The sequence below is a fragment of the Delphinapterus leucas genome, chromosome 10, assembly GCF_059928025.1.
Source record: "Delphinapterus leucas isolate spDelLeu-1000000601 "Yukka" chromosome 10, BTC_Dleu_Yukka2, whole genome shotgun sequence".
Lineage (NCBI taxonomy): Eukaryota > Metazoa > Chordata > Mammalia > Artiodactyla > Monodontidae > Delphinapterus > Delphinapterus leucas.
In genome coordinates, this window is record NC_143138.1 from 57,408,133 (window position 1) to 57,431,779 (window position 23,647).

At 42.9% G+C, this 23,647-nt stretch overlaps 2 protein-coding genes across 2 annotated transcripts; one reads left to right on the forward strand and one right to left on the reverse strand.

The window, feature by feature from the left end:
• The first annotated feature begins 1,366 nt into the window (after positions 1–1,366).
• Positions 1,367–22,417, forward strand: EXOG (exo/endonuclease G). The gene is made up of 6 exons (XM_022553706.2): positions 1,367–1,555; positions 3,354–3,503; positions 8,725–8,864; positions 10,363–10,439; positions 11,267–11,381; positions 21,829–22,417. Exons 1-6 carry the CDS (start codon positions 1,393–1,395, stop codon positions 22,288–22,290), a joined length of 1,107 nt encoding a protein of 368 aa, XP_022409414.1. The 5' UTR covers positions 1,367–1,392; the 3' UTR covers positions 22,291–22,417.
• LOC149748245 (large ribosomal subunit protein eL29-like) lies at positions 2,354–5,886 on the reverse strand. The gene is made up of 3 exons (XM_089918169.1): positions 5,880–5,886; positions 4,485–4,714; positions 2,354–4,162 (listed from the first exon to the last, which is right to left on the reverse strand). The coding sequence occupies exons 1-3, from the start codon at positions 5,884–5,886 to the stop codon at positions 3,908–3,910; spliced, it is 492 nt and encodes a 163-aa protein (XP_089774295.1). The 3' UTR covers positions 2,354–3,907.
• Positions 22,418–23,647: the final 1,230 nt, after the last annotated feature.

Consider the following 23,647-nt stretch of genomic DNA (forward strand, 5'->3'; position numbering starts at 1 on the left):
CTGTGCAAGACCAGATGCATCTACTCTTTGTCTACTTTGCAAGAAAAAAGGCTGTAGACAGAGCGGGAGTTCCATATGTCACAGCTTTGCTATCTGGAGAAAGTTCCAGATCGAAAATCCTTAGGAAGACTCTGGTTGACTTAGCTCAACCAGTTAGTGTCAGAAGCCCTGGGGATTATACAAAATGACTTCATGACAGGTATTCCTGGGAGGGCGTATGGAGCCATGAAGCTGTCAAAACAACGTATACTTTTTTTTTTTTTTTTTGCGATACGCGGGCGTCTCACTGCTGTGGCCTCTCCCGTTGCGGAGCACAGGCTCCAGACGCGCAGGCTCAGCGGCCATGGCTCACGGGCCCAGCCACTTCACGGCATGTGGGATCTTCGCGGACCGGGGCACGAACCCGTGTCCGCTGCATCGGCAGGCGGACTGTCAACCACTGCGCCACCAGGGAAGCCCAAAACAACGTCTACACTTAAGTTGGTTGTTAGAATTGGCCTCCTGCTTAGTGAACTAAATCCACATGGAATGCTGGAGATTATGCTGCAAAATGAAGAAGACCTATTTATTTGTGAATGGGAGTGCATAAAACATATAACCTTCCTTTGACAGCAGGCATTCAGCAATCCGGATTCCATATTCTATAAAGATAAAGTAGAGCTGCCTAAATAAAAATTGCTAATATTAACACAGCACTTAACGACATGCCCCAGGTTCTTCCCTAAATGCTTTACATGGTTAATCTCCTTTAATCCTCACAAGAACCCTATGGTCTAATAAGTATTATTATTATTACTATTATTATTCCCGTTTTAAAAAGAGGAAACAGGTAGAAAGTGGTTGAGTGGGGATCCAAACCCCTGTGCTCTGATTCAGGGTCCTAAACCACCATGGAGTACTGTCTTGTCAAGAAACGCCTTAGGAGATGCAAAGCTATCTTTAGAAGTTACGATTTGTGTACCATGCGATTTCAAAGCCACGTGTCATGAGGCCATCCAATGTGGCACAGGTTTTAGAATCAGACCTAAGTTGGAATCTCGGTTCTGAGGACCTTAGCGTAAGCATGCGCAAGTGGTTTACTCACCTATTAAACGGGACTAAGAGTTATTTTCTTCTCAGGACTGTATGTGCACATACTGAGCCTTCAAGGCGTCATGCTCTCACCCATCACCCGGCCCAGGGGACCAGGGATGGAGCCGGGACGCTCCTGGGCCTCCAGGTTTGTCACCAGGGGGCGCGCGCTTGCGCTCTGCCCTCCGGCGTCTCCTGAGAGGCTCAAGGCCAGAGACTCCAGGTAGCGCATGCGTGTCTTGGTCCCGATTGCGATTGGCTTTCAGGCGGCTGACTTGGAGTGCGCATGCGCTAAGGCAAACAGCTAGCGTCTCGGGCAAGATGGTGGCCAGAGCTTTTGCCTCCCGCTTCCGAGGCTCCCGACGCTTTTTGAGTGGCTTCGTGGCTGGAGCCGTCGCGGGCGCTGTGGGAACCGGGCTAACTGTCGTGCAGTTCCTCCGGAGTCAGGACGCTGAGCCAGCGTTGGCGGTGACGGAGCCGGACGGTGAGTGTGTGGGCCCCCAGGTCTCGGGCCCGGGCTGCTACCTCGGTCAGGAGCCGTAACCATGGACGCGCGCTGTCTCCACTCGCCAGGCCCTTGGTCGTCTGCCGTGCAGTCTCCCGGCTCGGCTTCCTCTCCCCGCGTTGCGTCTCACCTGCCTGCTCCGTGTACTTCCTTCCCCCTGGGGATATACTACCCCGACATGTGTGTTTTTATTGTCTATGTCCTCCCCTAGATTGTTAGCTCCATAAGCGCTCGGACGGTGTCAGTTTTGTTCTCCACCCGCCCGGTACCTGGTACATAATTGGCATCCAGTACGTATGGATGAATGAACGAATGAACACATAGTTTTAGCAGATCAGTTAACTGTTCTCAATTTATCATCGTTCAAATGAAGAATACCTGCTGGCCCTTCTTCAAAGTATGTAAATCCGCAGGTTACCAGGTGTACCTTATATTTGACAAAGTAAATGAACTCATGCTCGGATACACTAATTTAACTTGCTCCTCCTGATACTTGGCATTTAGGAAGAGAGCAGCTCTGGTGGGTTGAAGCCTGGAGAGCGCATCAAGAGAGAATTATTTGGAAACCGACTCCCTGTTCCGTGCGTGCTTGGTTTCTCCCACTAGGAGAAGCAATACCAGTTTTACCACCGTCTTGTTGCAGCACACATCTCTGCTTCAGTACCAGAACATTGAGGAAGAGTGTCAATGAACGATGGTCTTTTTTTTTTTTTGGCTGCATTGGGCCTTCGTTCCTCCACACGGGCTTTCTCTAGTTGCGGCGAGCGGGGGCTACTCTTCGTTGCGGTGCACGGACTTCTCGTTGCAGTGGCTTCTGTTGTTGCAGAGCACCGGATCTAGGTGCATGGGCTTCAGTAGTTGTAGCACGCCGGGTCACAGGCTCAGCAACCGTGGCGCACGGGCTTAGTTGCTCCACGGCATGTGGGATCTTCCCAGACCAGGGCTTGAACCCGTGTCCCCTGCATTGGCAGGCGGATTCTAAACCACTGCACCACCAGGGAAGCCCCTGAACGATGGTCTTTTAAAAAAATTTAAAAGGCTGTGCTTTTGTCCCCACATTAACTCTTAGAACATAATGAGTACGTAGGCTGTCGCGCATTTAATCATATCAATGACTAGTAATGACAGGAGTTTTTCCTTTGCTGCTTTTGTATACACTGTACTTTGTTGGGCAGAGATTTGAAAATTTGATGTGAAAGACCAGCAAGATCAGGTCCTTATTTAACAGTTAATGAGGTACTTCCCTGGTGGCACAGTGGTTAAGAATCCGCCTGCCAATGCTAGGGGACACGGGTTTGAGCCCTGGTCGAAGAAGATCCCACATGTGCCGCGGGGCAGCTAAGCCTGTGCGCCACAACTACTGAGCCTGCGCTCTAGCAACAAAAGAAGCCACCTCATTGAGAAGCCTGCGCGCCTCACCGCAACTAGAGAAAGCCCGCGGGCAGCAAAGAAGACCCAACACATCAATCAATCAATCAGTCAATAAGAAAATAAATAAATTAGAAAATAAATAGGAAAAATAAATTTTTTAAAATTAAAAAAAGAACAGTTAATGAAATAGCTACAGTTTACCTGCATAGAACTATACAATTGATTATAGGCAAAACCAGTATTTTGCCTACTGTCTCTTTTCTTTGCTTTATAAGTAATTGCAAAAATGAGATCACCTGGTTGATTAAATTGTTGAGTCAGTCCTTTGTCTTACCCCCTTCCTTATAATTTTTTATTCCTAATAATAGTCACTAACTTATTTTTTTCCCCTGTTTTTCATTTTTAGGTTCTTCAGAAAGGGCTCTCTTAGAACAATTTGGATTCCCTTTAACTGGAACAGAGACGAGGTGCTACACTAACCATGCCTTGTCTTATGATCAGTCAAAGCGGGTGCCTAGATGGGTTCTTGAACATATATCCAAGAGCAAGATAACGGGTAGGTGGTTAGAAGCAAAGGCGTTGATGAAAGATGTTTCCAAATTTAAAACAAGGAGGATTATTAATAATTTCAACCATTTCTACTTTACAGCACATTTAGAAAATGATGGTGTTTGTCTGGCTCACTAGATAAATGGACCCTGCCTGGCAGCCAGGGCACCCTAGACCCTTCCAGGCTGTCTCAGGGGTTGAGAGGATCTGTATCTTGACACATGAATTGGAGCCTTTGTCATAAATATTCTTGGAATGAGCACCACTCATTCATTACGTCCACAAATGCTTTTTTTTTTTTCCTGCCTCAGGTTTATTTGTACAAATAGCACAGGAGGACACCAGCCCCATGCAGACAGCAGCCAGGGGTCACACCAGTCCTTCTGTCCTCACATTGGCAGACAAAGGTCTCTACTCCAGAGCCTTTGTGGGGTTCTGGGCACCTTTGGGAGCCTGAGCTGGTGCTGGAGCAGCAGCTGCACCTGCAGCCTTGGCCTTGGTTTGAGCCTTGGCCTGGGACTTTGGCCGGCAGAGCCTGAAACCGTTAGCGATGCAGGCATGAGCACGTTTCCCGAGCTTGGGGTGAGCAATGTAGGCAAGTTGACTGAGCTTGCGGCTGCCGCCTGTTGGGATCTTGGGCTCGACCTCCTTGGGCTTTACAAGAGCCTTTTTTTAAAATTAATTAAATTATTATTATTTTTTGGCTGTGTTGGGTCTTTGTTGCTGCACGCAGGCTTTCTTTAGTTGCGGCGAGCGGGGGCTACTCATTGCGGTGGCTTCTCTTGTTGTGGAGCATGGGCTCTAGGCTAGCGGGCTCAGTACTTGTGGCTCGTGGGCTCCAGAGCAGAGGTTCAGTAGCTGTGGCGCACGGGCTTAGTTGCTCTGCAGCATGTGGGATCTTCCCGGACACGGGCTCGAACCCGTGTCCCCTGCATTGGCAGGCAGATCCTTAACCTCTGCGCCACCAGGGAAGTCCCTTTACGAGAGCCTTTCTAGCCTCAGCATGTGCACTTATGGCCTTGGCGTTGTTGGCCTGCATCTTCTTCAGGCCCTTCTTGTTGTGCTTCTTGGCAAAGCGCATGTTCCTCAGGAACTTGGGGTTCACCCCCTTAAGAGATTCATGTTGTGATCGGGGTTCCTTGATGCCGTTTCTGTGCTGCTTTCGGGACTGGTTGTGCATGGTGTGGTTCTTGGACTTGGCCAGGTCTGCACCGGGGCCTGCCCCCAAATGCTTTTTAAGTGCCTACTTGTGCATGGCTCTGTGCTGAGCCTTGGGGTTATATCAGTGACCAGAGTAGATGGTCTCTACCCCCAAGGTACTTTGAATTGGGGAGGGGGTTGGGTGGACCTATCAAATAATCATAAATGTGTAATTACAATTGGCAATAACTGTTCTGAAGGAAAAATGATTGCAAGTTGGGATAGTATAATTAAGGAACAGTAAAGAATACGATGGGAGACTATAACAGGAGAACCTGATACTGATTAGCGAGGCTTCTTTGAGAAAGTGGCCTGAAGAGTGGATGGCAGTCACTCAGGCAGAGGAGTTGGGTGGGCAGCGGGGGTATGGAGAAGAGCGTTCAGGCAGGGAAAGAGAAGCACAGTTGCATCTTTAAAGGCCCCAATGTGAAGAGTTTGGTTCGGTTATGGAACTCAAAGAAGGCCAGTGTGGCTGGAGCAAGGGAGAACGTGATGTGAAATGAGACTGGAGAGGCAGGCAGGTGTGTGAGCCTGTTCACGTGTCCTCAAGTTTCTTGGTGCGTTCCTGTAATTAAGATGACCAGATCTTGCTATTCAATGTCAGATTAGCTTCTAGGTAGCCTACTCCAATTTACACTCCCACCATCATTATTTGTCCTGTCTCTCCCAGCCCTCACACATAATGAGCATTATTGAGCTTTACCAATTTATTAGTTGATTTTATTTGCGTTTATTGATTACCAGGGAGGGTTAATATTTTGTGAATTATTCTTTGTGAATTTTTCTTTACGATTTTCAATAGGGATATTCTTTTTTTTAATATTTATTTATTTACTTTGGCTGCGTCGGGTCTTAGTTGAGGCATGCAGGATCTTTAGTTGTGGCATGTGGGCTCTTAGTTGCAGCATGCAGACTTTGTTGCAGCATGCAGACTCTTAGTTGCAGCATGCATGCAGGATCTAGTTCCCTGACCAGGGATCGAACCCGGGCCGCCTGCATTGGGAGCACGGAGTCTTACCCACTGGACCACCAGGGAAGTCCCAGGGATATTCTTTTTTGAATTTTGTAGGAGTTCGTTTTTATATTAAGGATATTACTTTTTGTCATAGTTGTTTTATTCCCATTCTCTTATTTGCCTGTTAATTTGCTATATGGCCCACAGATTATTTCTCCATTGCTTTACAGTGCATGCTATGCTTAAATATATTAAAATGCTGATATTAAGATGAGTGTGTGCCTTTATAGAGTACACATTAACCAGCAGAATGGCAGGAGGCTTGGAATATGCTTGCTGCTAGAAGGAAACTGATGTAAGCATAAACTGTATCCTAGCAGGTGAAATTGATTATGAATTTACATCAAGAGAAACTCACTTGATTTAGTCTCAAGCCTGATAAATTTCCTTTAAATACAAAAGTTTTCCCAAGATGGAATTTCAGCTTTACTAATTTTATCTTGCTGTTAAGTTATCATTTTCAGAGGCATATAAAAAAAGCACTGTTTCATATTGTATGTCACGTGAGCTGTGTAATTTTGAGGAGGTAAAATAGAGCTAATTAATGTTTGAAAACAAGAAGCAATGTACCTGTGATTTACTTATTTTAGTGTAAAGCATCTTCTGTTTTAGTTATGACAGACTAAGTTATTTAGATTAACTCTCCTGCTAAAAACAACAAGAAATGTTATTAGCAGTATATAAAAAGTATATATAAAAAAAATCACTAAAAAAAAAAACCATGAAGAGGGACTTCCCTGGTGGTCCAGTGGTTAAGAATCTGCCTTCAAATGCAGGGGACCTGGGTTTGATCCCTGGTTGGGGAACTAAGATCCCACATGCCGCGGGGCGGCTAAGCCCACGCGCTCTGGAGCCCGTACACCGCAACTAGAGAGAAGCCCATGTGGCCCAACGAAGACCCAGCGCAGCCAAAAAAAAAAAAAAGTCTCAGAAGCCAGATTCCTGGCTTCTGATCCTGGCTTTAAAAACAAACAAACAAACAAAACATGAAGAGGCAACATGATAGTAGAGCTTTCTTTGCCAGGCCAATATTTGGGGGAACGCCAGAATCCAGAGGGGTAAGGGTGGCCCGGGTAAACCAAACCCACATTGCCTTTGGTTCTGCAGCCTTATGGGGTGAGGGGGACTGAAGGCAAGACCTAGGGCTCAGCCAAGGTAGATTATCTTACCGGAGACCCTTCCCACATTAACCTGGAACCCCAGAGGGCTGCACCCTCGGGGATGGGTGAACCAGAACTTACTTGCCTGCCCACCATAGGGAACTACACGGAAGGTTGCCTTGGCACTGAGCAGACAAGGATCAAAAAGGAAAATAAAAAGTTTGTTCTAGAGAAGTTGAGGCCACGGACCGGCTGTCACGCAGACTTGTAGCCCAAAGCCGTGTAACCTGTACAGATCAAGGAACCTTAAACCCTGAGCTTGCTTTACTGTGGTCCTCCACTGCTAATGCCTCCAGACGCTGGAAAGAAGTAAGTTTACATCCTCTCTTCAGGAAGGCATCTTCATCCTAGGATTTTGGAAATTCCCACAAATGATTTTTCTTTTTCTTTTTTTAAATTTATTTTTGGCTGCGTTGCGTTTTTGTTGCTGCATGTGGGCTTTCTCTAGTTGTGAGCGGGGGCTACTCTTTGTTGCGGTGCACGGGCTTCTCATTGCGATGGCTTCTCTTGTTGCGGAGCATGGGCTCTAGGCGCAAGGGCTCAGTAGTTGTGGCTCTCGGGCTCTGGAGCGCAGGCTCAGTAGTTGTGGCGCACGGACTTAGTTGCTCTGCAGCATGTGGGATCTTCCTGGACCAGGGCTCGAACCCGTGTCCCCTGCATTGGCAGGCAGATTCTTAACCACTGCACCACCAGGGAAGTCCCCCCCTCCCCCGCCCCCAAATGATTTTTCAAGGGCAGTGAGCACCAGATAAAGAAAACCAGACATACCAGGAAGCGATTCCAATGGTAATGACACTTAGAGAAGTTTACTAGTAATTCTGTTTACAGTTATTTTTTTTATGGGGTGATTCTAAGAAGCTAGACATTAGATACTTTACTCTGAACCTTGGGGTCTGATAATTTAATTTTTTTCTTGATTGAATGAAATGACATTAGAATCAGTAACTTCATTAATCCCCGTTTTACACTTTTTTGAGTAGCAGCCTTAGTATATTCCATTTGTCCTCATAATTTTTGTAGTTTAACAAGGCCTGTCCTAATGACAGTGGAAAACATAGTGTTAGGATTCGCTGATGCCCACGGTGGCAAACTATTCTGGAGGTATCAGAATATAAGTAAAATTGAGATTTTGTCTCTCCTGTGTGGTGCTCAGATATTTTGTGTCAGGAGTTCCTGGATTGATCTCATAACCTAAATGTTTGTTTTGTCATGGCTTAAGAGGCAGTAAGCAAGATATCAGAGGCACTCTCTCCCTCCTCTAGGCTGTGCCTGCCCAGAACAAATTGTTTTGTGTCTATATATCCATTATTTCAGTACGTATAAACTTGTCAAATACCGTTGTACAACATACAATACATGGGGGTCTTTTTTTTTTTTTTGTGGCTGTGCCACGTGGCATGTGGGATCTTAATTTGCTGAGCAGGGATCGCACCCACGCACCCCACACGGAGTCTTAGCCATTGGACCTCCAGGGAAGTCCCCGTGGGGGTCTTTTTTAAAAAGCAAGAGTGTATTTAGTAACTAAGCTTTTTATACAGCTCAGATATTTGATTGGTCATTGCTTTTACATAGATACCATCCAAGGGATTTTTCCCTTTAACTTGAAAGGCCAGAAACAAAAGCATATGAGCTGAGATAGCTGCACTGTATGAAAAACATTCTTTCCTGGACTAGTCCTTGCTGAATTCAGGTGAGGTAGCCGAACCATCCCAGGGACTTCAGACATGCGTGCTGTCACTAAGTACCAGCTGCTCAGAGAGACACCAGCCAGCAGCAAGCAGCTTGCCTTGCTTAGAGAATCTTGAGGGATATTTGACCACTGGTAACTTACCATTTTGTGTGTTTTTCTTCAGGTGATGCAGACAGAAAACATTGTAAATTCAAGCCAGATCCCAACATCCCTCCAACCTTCAGTGCCTTCAACGAGGACTATGTTGGCAGTGGGTGGTCACGAGGCCACATGGCTCCAGCAGGAGATAACAAATTCTCATCTGTAGGCATATTTTTTGGGAGGGATGGGAACACAGGGCTGGTACTATGTGTACCATGGGACTTGGAAATTAAAAACCTAGGAGCCAAACCCTAACACTTGAGAATTTTCATACCCTATTTTGTATTTTTCTTCCTGACTTCACTTCCTTTCTTTGCTCAGATGCATTTTTAAACAGGTTGAGGAAAACTAAATGCTATGCAAAAGGGAATTGGAAAGCCAATAGGAGCTAAAGCTACTCACTCATTTTTATCTTGAAAAATTTCAGACCTATAGAAAAGTTGAAAAAAGAACACAGCAAAAATATTTTGACTTGTAGAAAAGTTGAGGATAGTACAGCTAAAACTGTACTATCTGATACATATATTTTATATATGCATTTTTTTAAACCATGGACAGTGAATTGCAGACATTGTAACACTTCATACCTAAGTAGATTGCTCGGGAGATTGTATTGTCTAAAGATGAGGATATTTGAATATGTGTCAAGTGTATCATTATACCAAGAAATGTGTGCAAGTGTATTTTTGTATATTTGTACAATAATATCCAGTATACAGTTCTCATTCAGATTTGCCAAATTTTCCCAATTATGTCCTTTACAACTTTTTTTTGGATTCAGTATCTAATCATGAATCACATGTTACATTTAGTTGTCATGTCTCTCTAGCCTCCTTTAATTTAGGATAATTTCTCTGCCAAAAAAAGGGGAGAAATGTCTTTTCTGACATTGGCATTTATTGCATGAATTGGTGATTATTATCATTAAGATAGTGGTTCTTAACCTTGGATGCTCATTGTAACTACCTTGGGAAGTTTTAAAAAATCCTGATGCCCAGACCTGTAACCCAGAGCAGTTAAATCAGAAATTCTAGGGGTTGGGACCTAGGCATCGATATTTTTGAAGCTCCCTAGGTTATTTCAATGTGCATCCAAGGCTGAGAACCACGGTTTGACAAGAGGGTATTTGGTGGCCTTGGCAGTGTAGATCAATGAAAGGAAATCCAATGACAGAGCCTTGGGTTTACAGGTCAGAAGTGTGAGAGGAATGAACACATGGTGGCTAGAAATTCAGAAGAATAGGACTTTTTTTGTGCCACTCTTGAACTAATGTGTTTGCACTGTACTACTTAAATACTACTGTGCTCCTGAAAGCTGCCCTTTGTTGAGAAACCCTCTGCCAGAGGCTTAGCACTAGAATTCACCTTTTAGCTTTATACTGGAAATTTTTCGGTCATAGAGTCTACATTATTGGTTTGAATTTCATAAATTGTGAAGAAAAGCAGCACACCAAACTACTTCTTTTGTTATAGTCCTTATTCTGAATAATCATTATTGAGCTTTTTGTCACGGAGTAGCTGTGGCTTTCATTTATCTAAACAGATGCTGTAATTGCCTGGAGCTAAGGTATGAAAGAGGAGCTGGTTATCTCTGCTTTGTAAAATCTCTCTCAAAGGGAAAGGTATTTCAGTGCAAGTTACTATTTTATTTCTTTTCACAGAAAGCCATGGCTGAAACCTTTTACCTTTCTAATATCGTGCCTCAGAATTTTGATAATAATGCTGGTTATTGGAACAGGTGAGGGGTGAGAGTTTTTAAAATGTGATTCTGTGGGAGATGAGTGATGTGACAGGAGAATGTGTGCCTAGCATCTGTTTCTGCCTTTGTTTTTTCAAATGTTAAAACTACTGAAGATAAATATTTTGGACTAGTTTTCTTTGCTAGATTTGGAAGTATAGACTTCAGAACATAGCCAGCCATTTTGGTCATGTTTCCTCTGGTCAGAAGTCAAGTTCTGGAAGAAACTACTAAAAATATTATTACTGAGACAGTAGAACACTATGTTTATAGGCAGAGGATACTGTATTTTTCTCCACTTGTATTGAAAGTATTTCTCCACTTGTATTTCTCCACTTGCATCATTAAAATATTTATTCAGTAAAGTAATTCTGGCCCTTGAAATTTATTCTAAGGAATTAATACAATGTTGCATTATTTAAGAAATGTCAGGATAAACCCAGTTGTCCTACAATAGGAGTAGTTACATAAAAACGATATATCAACTTTTTGAAATGATATGTAATTCTTGAAAAAAGTTTATTTGAGAACTAGGGCATAGAAAAATATGAGGAAACAAAACAAAATTTCAGTTATAAACTGTACATTGAATGCGCACACAGGAAAATGTAGGTAGTTGTATAAATGCGTGTATTTTTAAAGTTTTTCCATGCAGTAAACACACTGGGAAGAACATTGCTTATATGCTTATAGTGTTTTGTGCCATATTCTCTTTACATTGATTTCTCTAATATTCTTGGTATCTTTCCTAAGGACTTGATATGGTTTGCTGCTTTTTCTACATTTACGTGTGAGAATATCACACATCTTTTTGCTTTGTTTCTCAGAATGGAAATGTACTGTCGAGAACTGACAGAGAGGTTTGAGGACGTCTGGATAGTATCTGGACCGCTGACCTTACCTCAGACTGGAAGCAATGGAAGGAAAACGGTTAGTTACCAGGTAGGAACGTGTTTTAATATTCAAGCTTATGTTATTTGCGTGAGATTATAATCTCATTCTTTATTCTACTTTTAAATTTCATTTATTCACCAGGATTTATTGAGCACCTGTTGGAATGATAGGCATAGAGGATAAAATGATGGGTTAAAAAGCAAGCATTGACTTCAAGGCGCTCACAGCTTAGAAGGGGAAATAGACATGTTATCAGTTAATTATGTTAAAGTGTGATCTGATGTATAAATGCATAGATGAAGTGGTGTCAGAACGAACTGACCAACCCTATTTGTGGGGGTCAGGAAGACTTCACAGAGGAGGAGATGTTTTTTTCTGGCCCCGCTGCATGTGGGATCTTAGTTTCTCGACCAGGGATTGAACCCTCATCCCCTGCATTGGAAGCACAGAGTCTTAACTGCTGGACCACCAGGGAAGTCCCCCAAGGAGATTTTTGAGCTAGATCTCGATGGGTAAGAGTGAACTGAGTCAGGAGGGAAGCACGGGGACTCCAGAGGATGGACGGTGTGAGCGCAGGACACTTAAGATCAATAGCAGAATTCTGGGGTTTAGGTATCGTTACAGACGCGGGCTGAACTCAGGCAGATGGAGTGAGGAGGAATAGAGGAGTACAGGAAAGAGTAATCACAAATTCACTATTTGGGTGAAGAAGAGGGAAAAATTCAGGAAGACATCCAGATTGCAGTTAGTTGAATAAATGGGAGGAAAAGCTTTTCTTCTAGATGCTTGGATTTTTTTAAAAAGGTGAAGTTTTTTTTTTACATGCACGATATATGAGAACTTTATGAACTAAAGGAAAGGGAGATTGAAGATATAAGAGAGTATAATTAGTGATGTGAGAGCTGTAGACAGCTTCTGTTATGCCTGAGATTAAGGATTCTGCCAAGATATGGACACCAAGGGGGTAAAAGGAGGGTAGGATGAATTGGGATATCGGGACTGACATATATACACTAATATGTATAAAATAGATAACTAATGAGAACCTGCTGTATTGCACAGGGAATTCCACTGTACAGTAGAAACTAATACAACATTATAAAATGGCTATACCCCAATTAACAAAAAAAAAAAGGAAAAAAAAGGATTCTGCCAAGAGGGTGGCTGAACTGATGTACTGTGAGATCTACAGAGGGTCGGGAATGAAGTGAGGTGAGGAGGAAGAAAGGTGATAGAGTCAGTGAAAGGAGAGGGATTGAAGGACTTGCTGGAAAGTCAAAGAGGAGGTGTGTTGGGGGGGAACATCTAGTAGATGTTTAGTAAATGCTGCTTAGGTTACATGGTTGCTTAAGGGGGTCTGTGATAAAATTGAATGATCCAAGAAACAGTTTGGAAAACGAGAACAATTTTAGGGTGTATTCTGTCCCACTGGACTGGCTTATTATCAGCCTGTCTGGCTCTGATGAGCAGTGATGTGTAAGTCTCCAAGTGTTCACACAGGTGCTTACGCCCTCAGTGTTCCAGGGGTTCTTGTGGGAGTGAAGGAGTGGCAACGGAGTTAGTATTCCAAGCAGAGTAATCTCTCTCATCAACTTGCTATTTTCATATTTTTTGTAATACTAGAAGGAAAAAGTGCCTTGAAGCTCCCTGTGTTCTCTTATTTTTCGAATACTAATTATTCTTGAGCTTTGGTAAATCCTCTTTACTCTTACTTTTGGAAAATAGGTTCTCCCAGCTTTCACTTCCACACCTTAAATGATCAAATTACTGTTTTGTGTGGGCTTTGTTTTCATAAAATTGAAAGATTTGTATGACTAGCTTACTGTGTGGTAGAAGAAAAATGTATACAAGGTTTAAAAGGGACAGTTAACCAGTAGTTAAGAGCATTTCACAAAACAGCTTTTGTGTGTGTGTGTGAGTGAATATTTCTGTTAAATATGTTTTGGCCACATGCTGTCATGGGAAATATATTGTTTTTCTTAAGTTGGATATAATTTTTATTATCTGTCTGCTAAAAGCGCCTAGAAGCAGTGATATGCTATTAGCAATGAGTGTACCCTGAGACCAGATCTTGGTTTCTAAAAAACCACCTCCTGCTGAAAGAACCCCGCACTTGCAGAAATGGCTGATTCCAGGGATGGTGCAGGGAAAGTACAAACTGGAACATCTTGTGCCAGGAAGCAAGTAAGTACTCAAAGAAATGGTGAGGACATGTCAAAAGAACACAGGAATCAGCTTTATGGAGTTCTAACTTAACGTGTCTGGAACTATTTGACATCAAAATAAAATGGATTATAGAACTAATAAATAGGAATCCATATCTTAATACATAAGTAAACACATGGGTGTAAGGAGAAGCTTCTGTGTACCATGGACGGTCAACTAATAAGTTTGTAAGAATGAAAGAGAAAAATCATTTTGTAGCCATCATGGTAATGTGTTTCAAACGATAATCAGTGGATGTTAAAACTAGAGAGTAGAAGCTTTATGACGAATAGGACATTTATATAATCTAAAAGAATCCCTCCGCAAATTACTTATTGATAACAAAGCAAGAAACGGTAACTTCACAGTAGAGAAACCCCCCCTTAACCGAGTGATCAGAGTTAATATTGCATGTATGGGACTTACTGATAAATTGTACTTGCTGGTGTGATGCACTAAGGATACAATATCACTTCTGTGATATTTCTGCCCAAAATGCATAATGTTGAGTCTCATCATGCAGAAGTATCAGGCAAACCCCAACTGAGGGACATTCCGTGAAATAGCTGACTTACATTCTTCAAAAATATTAGTGTCAAAGACAAAGGCTGAGAAATTAACTGTTCCAGGTTAATGGAGACTAAAAACTAAAGACTAAAGCGGCTGATAACAAAATGCATTGTGTTAGCTTAGATCAGATCCTAGATCAGAAAAACAAAAGTTGCCAAATAAGACTTTATTCAGACAATTGGTAACGTTTGAGGTCTATAGATTAGATAATTATATTTTATCAGTGTTAAATTTCCTGATTTTGATCATTGTACTGTGATTATGTAAGTGAATGTCTTTGCTCCTAGGAGACACATCCTGAAAGATGTGTCTATGACTTACTTTGAAAAGGGTTAGGGAAAAAATAGAAAAAGAGAGTGATAAAGGGAATTGGGCAAAATGTTGAGTTGATGAATCTGGGTGAAGGGTGTGCACGTGTTCCATATGCCATCCTTACACATTTTAAATTTGCAGTTAATTCAGAATGAAACAAATATATATGTATATACCTTTTAGTATATCTTTTCTAGACCAGAATTCTTATTACACTGGAATATGTAAAACTAACCACTAAAAAGACTTAACCTTACTTCTCCTAAATCGTTGATCCGTGAATGATATTCAGGCATGTTCAAGTAGCCTTGAAGAGAGTTTCAAAAGAGACCTGTCGGCTCTTCTCACCCTAATTAGTGTCGTAATGATGAATGTGTGAGGGCAGTCAAGATCAGCTTCCTGAAGAGTATACTTTGAGTAACGGTCTTGTTTTTTTGTTTTTATTTTAAAGCATTATTGGTCTTAGGCCTTTTCTTTCAGATTCTGGGCCTCTGAACCTATATCATTAGTTTTCCATGTCTGTATTAATTGATAGGACCTATTCATGCTCACACTGGCAAATCTTTAATTCGGCACATCTTTAAGTACCTCTCATGTGGGAGGATTGTATATGGAATTATAAATGACATGCTTCAAACTACATTCTTGATTACTTTCTCCCTTCTTCCTCTATTTCACATCCTGGGAGTCATCTCTCTCTCTCTTAATTTCTTTGAGCCAACAACTTTTATCAGTTCTTTTACTTCATAACTTGTACTCAGATTTTGCAGAAGCTCTGAATACCTGTAATATTGAGGAGGACTCCACTAAGTTTCTCTGCACTTCCTACTTTCTGGCATAATGGGATGTTCCAGACTCAACTTGGGCAAACTCTGGAATCAGCCATTTCTCTTGGTTCATTTTAATGGGGATCGGTATTTAGAAACCAAGATCTGGACAAGTTGATTCTTGAGTACTTGGTCTGCTGTTTGCCTTGTCATGTGTGTTCACCACATTTATTTTTAGCTGTTTTTAGTGGGTGGAGAGAGCCCCAGAAAACACAGTATGTGAATTCTATTGCCTTTAGTGGCACACCGTTGGGAAGGCCTTTTTTCTCCATCTTCGATATTCCTATGCTTTTTTTTTTTTTTTTTTTGCGGCTCCGGACGCGCAGGCTCAGCGTCCATGGCTTACGGGCCCAGCCGCTCCGCGGCATGTGGGATCTTCCTGGACCGGGGCACGAACCCGTGTCCCCTGCATCAGCAAGCGGACTCTCAACCACTGCGCCACCAGGGAAGCCCCCCTATGCTTTTTTAAAATTTAATTTTATTTATTTATTTTTGGCTGCATTGGGTCTTCGTTGCTGCGCACAGGCTTTTCTCTAGCTGGGGTGAACGGGGGCTACTCTTTGTTGCACACGTGCTTCTCATTGCGGTGGCTTCTCTTGCGGAGCACGGGCCCTAGGCGTGTGGGCTTCAGTAGTTGTGGTACGCGGGCTCAGTAGTTGTGGCTCGCAGGCTCTAGAGCACAGGCTCAGTAGTTGTGGCACATGGGCTTAGTTGCTCCGTGGCATGTGGGATCTTCCCAGACCAGGGCTCAAACCCGTGTCCCCTGCATTGGCGGGTGGATTCTCAACCACTGCGCCACCAGGGAAGTCCTTCCAGTGCTTTTTGAGAAGGAGATTTGTAGACCCTGGTCGTAAAGGAAGCAGATAACTCTGTGTGTTATGTATGTGTACATAAAGTTGAATGTTGATAGGAATCTATATCCCTCGATGGGTATGTAGTTTTTCATCTTTCTTGGAATCATATCAAAGTGACATCTACTTTTATATACGTATTTATATTTTTCACTAACAATTTCTGTTATAGCTTTTGTTAGATTTGGCATCAAACTTGCTTTCAGGTGGAATTTTAAATTTAAAAATCTTTAGTATATTTATTAGCATGAAAGCAAAATAGGATCCTTTAGTAAATTAAATTGGAAACACTGTCTCAGAGCTCACCATTTTAGGAATTTAGTTGGGCCAAAAATATCATATATATACGTACAAATATATACACGTATAAACTTGGGTGAATTTGGTTAAGGAAAACAGACATGGGAGGCAAAGCTAGGCAAGGGGAAGGGGTAGGAAAAGGTAGGTTGTATGCCGAGAAATAGTAAGTCTCTCAGACAGTTGGATTAGAGCACTTGTATAAGGAAGAAGACGAAAATAAAAGGAAAGGATAAACAACAAGGACCTACTGTATGGCACAGGGAACTATATTAAATATCATGTAATAACTATAATGGAAAAGAATCTGAAAAAGAATATATATGTGTGTGTATGTATAAAACTAAATGACTTTGCCATAAACCTGAAACTAATACAATATTATAACATTATAAATCAACTATACTTCAATAAAAAGTTGTTTTGAAAAAAAAAATAATAATAAAAGGGAAGGTTTGCACCAGGTGGTAGAAACCTTGAATGCCCTAAAGGTAAAAATTCAGGTTATTTTCTAGCAATTCATAACAAAATCATTGTGGATAAAACCATGTCCTTTAGTGATGCTGAGAAAGGGGACACAGCATTGCCCAGCCCTCGAGGTGGGTCTCTTCCTCTCAAGGAATTAATATGTATTTGAATCATGAATTCCTGTTACCTGGAGAATATCTTGCAATTATGTGTGGCAATTCATGTTTTGTTTTCTTAAATCCATCCATTTAGTATTTACTTCTTGTTTACAACTATACTCTGAACCTTATTTTAGGAGGATGTAGCTAATAAAAGCGAGGTATTAATTTACTTTTCTATCTAGGTAATGAAGTATATATGTGTATACTTTGGAGGAAGTGAAGCAGATGAGCTGGTATTTATTGAGGGCCATATATACCACCCAGTATGTAGGTAGCTTTGTTCACGCCATCCCAGTCAGTCCTCACAAACAGCTCTTACAAACAAGTAGTGGTTATCTTCTTTTATAGGTAAGGAAATTGAGGTTTTGAGGGGTCATGTCCAAGTCACATTGCTAGTAATTGTCAAGGGGGAAATCCGAAGGTGGGTCTCCCTACTTGTATGAGAATTGCCAGTCATTCATAGCATTGTTCTTTAAGCTCTCAAAAGTCGACAGTGAAGGGATTGCTGTGCTCTTCATATATAGAAGCTTAAGGCCAGGAGGTAAAAAATGATGTGGATGGAGAGCAGTTACAAGTGATATTTACTAGCCTGCAAAAATAAGAACAGAAAATGGGCCAAGAGGAGGATTCCTTATAGCCAGGCAGAAACGTCTGCTAGAATATGTAGGAAGGAATCACAGCATCATAGGACTTGAGTGAATGTGAGCCTGAGGGAAGATTGGTAGCACTGATTTTATCAGAGTGAGTCATCTGACAGCTCTAATCAGAATCACCCCCTTTATTACAGCTTAGGTCATCCATGTGCCTATTTCTAGAAAAGATTGAATCAAGACAAGTGAAACATACCTGAAGATCCTGGCCTGAACATTATAATTGACCTGGCAAGAAAGTGAGCTTCAGATTTGACAACTCTGTAGTGGTGGTGGTGGTGATGTTAGAAGTACTTAACAGTCTGTTTTCCTTCTACAGCATTATTTTCCAAACTTCTACAACTCCTGGAGGGGGAGGAAATCGAAAATATGCTTCCAGGGATCTTGAGGTATCAGCTATAGTGATCAGGAATTTTTTTTTTGAAATCTCCTCTTTTATCGTTATGCAATCTTCATTTCCATATCTATTTGTTTTAATTGAAATAAATTCTTTTATGTGTTAAATATTTCCTCACCCCCATCCTAAATTGCCCAGTAGAATTGAGAGTCTGGGAAGTTGTGCTTGTTTCACTGGCCTGGCATCTCCCACCCCTACGCAGGACAGGTGCCTAGTGTGAGAAGCACCGTCTCCCAGGGTTTGAGCTCCCGCAGAGGCTTTACAGGTAGCACACGGGGCTGCCACACCCCTGTTGACTCCCTACCCCTGTGACTCCCTCCCTTTTTGTTCCTCCAGCCTCTCAGGTAGAGATTCCCTGTTTATCACACTGTCATGGTCTCTTTCTTTCACTTGATTGGCATGACCCTTATTTTAAGGGCTTCATCTCTTGATGTGTCCAACAGTTTTATTTTTGGAATTTCTTTTTTTTTTGTCTTACCGGGGGAACATAACCAGATACATTACGTCTATCTGAGTCTTGCAGGTACATACTTTTTCCTCACGATGCTGCTTGCTATTTCACTTAAGGCACAGTTACTGCAGATACGACATGACAGAGGGCAGGCTTAGCCTGGGTGTTGTTTGCGGCCAGTCTCCTCTGGCACTGAGTCAGCATGAAGGCCCAGCTCTGTGTGTGTGGAGTTGGGGGTGGGATGGGGAAGCAAATTGTCATCTCTGTCTCTTGGATAGGAGGGAACGAGCGCAGGCCAGCACGTGTGGAAACTAATTTCAGGTCGCGAGCGAGTGCCAGCTTTATGATTGTTATATACGTTGTGTTTTCTAGTGATTCCCAGCTTTTGTTACAGCCTTGCCAAGAGTTGTTGAGTGCTGTTTGGTAATTTAACAGCAGCAAGGATTTCCTTTGTAAAGTATTTTTATACCTAAATGTTATATGAAAAGGATTATTGCTGATGTACTGATACTAAAGACTTGGTTCACGTTAAGCCCTCGAGTCCTTTGTTTAGGGCATCATTTGGGTCCAACCTGTTTTCTTCTCCTGAAACCCCATTGTCCACCTTGAACTGGTCTAATTTTGCTTGATCGCATGTTTCCCCACTGTCCCTCGCAGAACCATCTTTTGTACCAATGCAATTGCATTTCTGTCTTTTGAATGATATCCACTACAAAAATAGCTTTTTTACATAGGCCTTGCAGGTTTCGAAATCTTTTTTTTTCTAACGTGTCTTTGTATCTTCAGAAGTATTCTATGAGATAGACTGCTTGGGGATTGTTATTACCCATTTTATGAATGAGAAAAGAAGGTACCAGTGGCTGTGACTTGCAACTTCGTGCAAAGCCTCAGGTCTGTGGGGTTTCAATCTGCTGAACCATTCTGCTTCAGTACCCTAGTGTCTAGAAACATTTTCTGAAAGTCTTCCAGTTTTCCTGAAAGTGGGAAGGATTTATTATGTAGGTTGAGTTGTTTACAGAGAAGAAGATAGCTTTAAAATATTTCAGGATTTTTTGTTTTTTAAGTTTTAGATTCAAGGAAGAAACAATGAGGGTTCTGAGTTTCCAAATAGGACTGGTTGCTATATTAGGCAGATTAAAGATGTTTGCTTCCTGAGAACAAAGCAGACTGAACCAGAGAAGATAGTGGCTAAGGTTTCCATTATTCTCTTTATTTCTGGGAATAATAGTGTTTTATGCCCCCTTTGTTGAAATATTATGAGACCGTCATGGGTGGAAGAGTCACACTTTGTGGTTCTTACTAGGAATTTCTGTGTCCATGAGGTTTCTCAAAAGTAATATTAGAGGTTCTCTAGCTGTGTGAGAGTTTTTGAAAATCTGATAAAAATGGTACATTTCCATGAGGTAAAGCCATGAATCTTCATATGTCAAGCTTCTTTACTTTTGGCTGGAATTTAATAAACCTGGTTAGAAGCTCTGGTTGGCAGCACATGGCCTAATCAATTAATTATTTTTGAGAGTTGTCATTTGTAGACAAAGAGTCCATGAGGAGAGAAAATAATCAAGTGACTGGTCTCCTGACAGTTGGAGTCTGAGATCTGTGCTGCCGTGATGGAGGATGTCCACCAGGGGGCACCAAGGATTTGCTTAACTGTTGGCTCCCCAGCTAGTTAGTTAGTGCCTGGACCACCTGAAGCCCATTTAACCACCCCCCCCCCACCCCCAGCCCCTTGTAAACTATGGCTCAGGTGCAGCCACACCCTCAGCTCCGGTCCCTGACTTCCCCTGCACCCACCCCCTCAGCACTGCTGCTGATGCTCCGTATCTCACCACATTCTGCCTGCAGTGAAGGCTGTGGGTGTTGACTCCTCTCCTGGATGGGAAGCTTCTTCAGAGAAGCGCCAGCGGCATTTACTTTCAAGATTATTCCTTTCGGTATTTCCAGCAGTGCCGGGCACAGGACCTCTGAGTTGCAGTGTTAACATCTCTTGGTGATCTGTGGGCTAGTTGTGTACTCCATCGAACTCACCTTCAGTGTGTTTTTTGGTCTTGAAGAGCATGCATAAATGACTTCTTGGGCGGCAGCGGGGGATTTTGTGTCTGTAGGTTGTGTAGTTTCATAAACCTTACTCTAAACTGCACCCTGACCAACCACTTTCACTAACTTCCAAGACAGTTACAGAGATCACTCCTGTGGAATGATGGGTCTTCCCTGCAGCCCTGCAGTTGGCCTTGGCGGTGGGACTTCCCTGCGTGTTAGGCAGCAGATGGCCTCGGAGTTGTTAGGCTGTGCGCCGTGTGGGTAGGAGCTTGGGAAAAGCAGAAAAGAATCCTCTGTAGCTCTCATCCCTCTGCCTTATCTGGGCTCCCAGCGGGGCCTCCCACAGCGAGCGGGCTTGGCCTGGAAGGGAGGCCTCTTGCCAAGGAAGGGCCGGCCCAGGAGGAGCAGTAGTACCGCAAGCATATTGTAGCTGGATTGTGTCATTTTATTGGAGACCATTAAGGAAATGGACGTTCATTTTTTTCTTTTCCAGAAAGCAGATAATGGCTTCTAAGCCAATTGGAAGGAAATTTGAAAAGGTTTCATAACAGTGTTATTTCATTATTACAGCCAGCCTCCACAGGCAGCCAAGTTGTTTTCAGGCCTGACCCTGGCTCTGGCGTTTTCGTTGTGTGGATACCTTTCCAAAGTGTCTGATTTGATGACACATTCAGGGGTTCTGTGTTTGATAGCAGACCCAAGAGTGTGCAGAACTCTGAGCAAACAGCATTTACATTTATGTAATGTAATTTAAAAAATGAGCCACAGTCTAGGTGATACTGGAGATGGTAATACTGATGTGGAGTGTCTGGGTGTTTCTTGAAAGGCTGTTTGTTTAGCTCCCTAGTGAATTTGGTAAACTAAGGCCATATTTTTATTTCTAGAGCTGGGAGTTCCCCAAGCTGGCCGTTTTGACCTTTGAATGTTAGGAGCACCAGAAGTTCTGATTATGAGACAGAGAGAAGGTGTCACCTTTTCATGTCCATTAAAAAACCCAGGACTCACTCCTGACACCCCTTTGTCTCTTTGGCTCTTTGGGATGGCATTGCTTTAAAGACAATCAGAATCTACCTGTTAAATGCTCATCTTCTCTGTGAATCTGTGTCTTGGTTATTATTACCTTTGGCAGCTGAATTTAAATCCATTGGGGGTGGGGTGGGGTAGTTTGTAAGTACATTTTCAGAAATGCATCTTAAAGCTTTTCAGGAAAAATTTGGGACCTGCTAGTGCAAATTAGCATCGCAAATATGGCTGCTTTGCTTTTAGGTGATCGGCGAGGACAATGTTGCGGTGCCCTCCCACCTCTACAAGGTGATCCTGGCGCGCAGAAACCCGAGGTCTGCTGAGCCCCTGGCACTAGGGGCCTTCGTGGTGCCCAACAAGGCCATTGGCTTCCAGCCCCAATTAAGTGAGTTCCAGGTGAGCCTGCAGGAGCTGGAGAAGTTGTCAGGACTGGTGTTTTTCCCTCATCTGGATAGGACTAGTGACATCAAGAACATCTGCTCGGTGGACACCTGTAAGCTCCTGGATTTCAGGGAGTTCACTCTGTACCTGAGTACAAGAAAGATTGAGGGAGCCCGATCGGTACTCAGACTGGAAAAGGTCATGGAAAATTTGCAGAACGCAGGCATTGAACCTGATGAGGAGTTCATGACTCGCTACAAGAAGAAGCTGGAAGAACTCAAAGCTCAGGAGCAGTCAGGAGTCCTGGAGAGAAAGTCCTCGTAGTTCACGTCTCAGAAGCGTGATGTCATCTGTCATGAAGCAGGTGCGGCCTCTTTAGATACTGTATTTTAGTGGCTTTGTTTTAAAATGATGGAATCCTAAATTTCAGACTAAATTTCTCCCCAAAAGATGTCAGATGTTTTGGTTGGTGTTTTATTTGACGTGGGAAACTAAGGAAACTGTTAACGCCTGCAGATCACGGGCTGGTCTTGTGTCAAGTTAACAGGAGGGCTGTGTCTGCGGGATGACGCTGTGTGCCTGTCCCTCTGGATGTATTGTATGTGAAGGCGTTATATTTTCTGCCTCTAAATCGTACAGTGTCTTTGATGTATCTGCTCAGCCTTCTTGGAACCCAAGATTGTACGTGTTCTTTCCCTGGGACTTGAGCTGGTCTTAGAGATGGCTTTTAGATAACCTCTATGCATTGTCCTGACCACGTGTATCATATATTTGTTTCTTGTTCCTCCTCTCATGGACCTGCTGTTCCTCCTCTTCTGTTATGCAGAAGCACTCAACAACTGCATTTTCTGCTCACTTAGTGTGTTCTGTATGCTAAGCTAAGTGCTTTACACGTATTATCCTACAGCTACCCTCTGAGGGAAATACCACTATCCTCATTTTACCCTTGAGGAAATCGAGGCTTAGAGAGCTGAAGTATTTTGCCCAAGGTTCATCTTCCCAAAGAAGTAATCCACAAGGAATGAGGCATATAACATGGGGTATGTTAAAATCTTCCCTGACACAGAGGCTCAAGGACATACCTCCGTGGGTGTCTGTGATCCTGGGGCTTGCTTGGTAAGAGGGGTCTGGTTTCTTGTCTGCAGTCGAGCCATAGGGACTTGAATGTCCTCTGACTTGAACTCTCCTTAGTTCTTTGGGAAGAAACAGTCACAGGTATTTGAATGTTAGAGGACAGTGCTTCCTGGGGTTTATCTGAGTCTCTGCTGGCCTTCAGAAATGCAGTTCTTCTAGTGCCTGGCTGGTGCCAAATCGATGTGTTCCTTGCTTTCCAGATGGGCTTTTTGTGAATCTCTGCCCACAGATTCACCAGCTCATGGCTTGCTCGCCTTTGTGCCTGCCTGTCTACCTGGTTGGCCCAAAGACCCAAAGACAGTTAGTTACCTCTGGGGGAAACAGTGTCTGTTTTTCTGAGCCAGATCTCTAGATTTGGGTTTACGTGGAATCCTTTCATGGGCTGTCATAAGTGCAGACAGTAATATATCTTCAAATAGAGCATAGGAACTTGTCTGTGTCCTGTCAGTACTGTCTTTCCAAGTGGTGTTACCAGAACAGTTTTTGTGGTGTTTTTGTGTTTGTCTCTAACAGAAATGCCAAGGTGTTAAGATAAAGGTAAGATGAG

Coding starts and splice junctions, on each gene's coding strand:
- LOC149748245 (XM_089918169.1), bottom strand. Junction 4,163..4,484: donor CACATGCTGAGGCTAGAAAG/GCTCTCGTAAAG, acceptor TTTTAAAAAAAG/GCTCTTGTAAAGCCCAAGGA.
- EXOG (XM_022553706.2), top strand. CDS start 1,393: ATGGTGGCCAGAGCTTTTGCCTCCCGCTTCCGAGGCTCCCGACGCTTT. Junction 8,865..10,362: donor GAGATAACAAATTCTCATCT/GTAGGCATATTT, acceptor TTCTTTTCACAG/AAAGCCATGGCTGAAACCTT. Junction 10,440..11,266: donor AATGCTGGTTATTGGAACAG/GTGAGGGGTGAG, acceptor TTTGTTTCTCAG/AATGGAAATGTACTGTCGAG.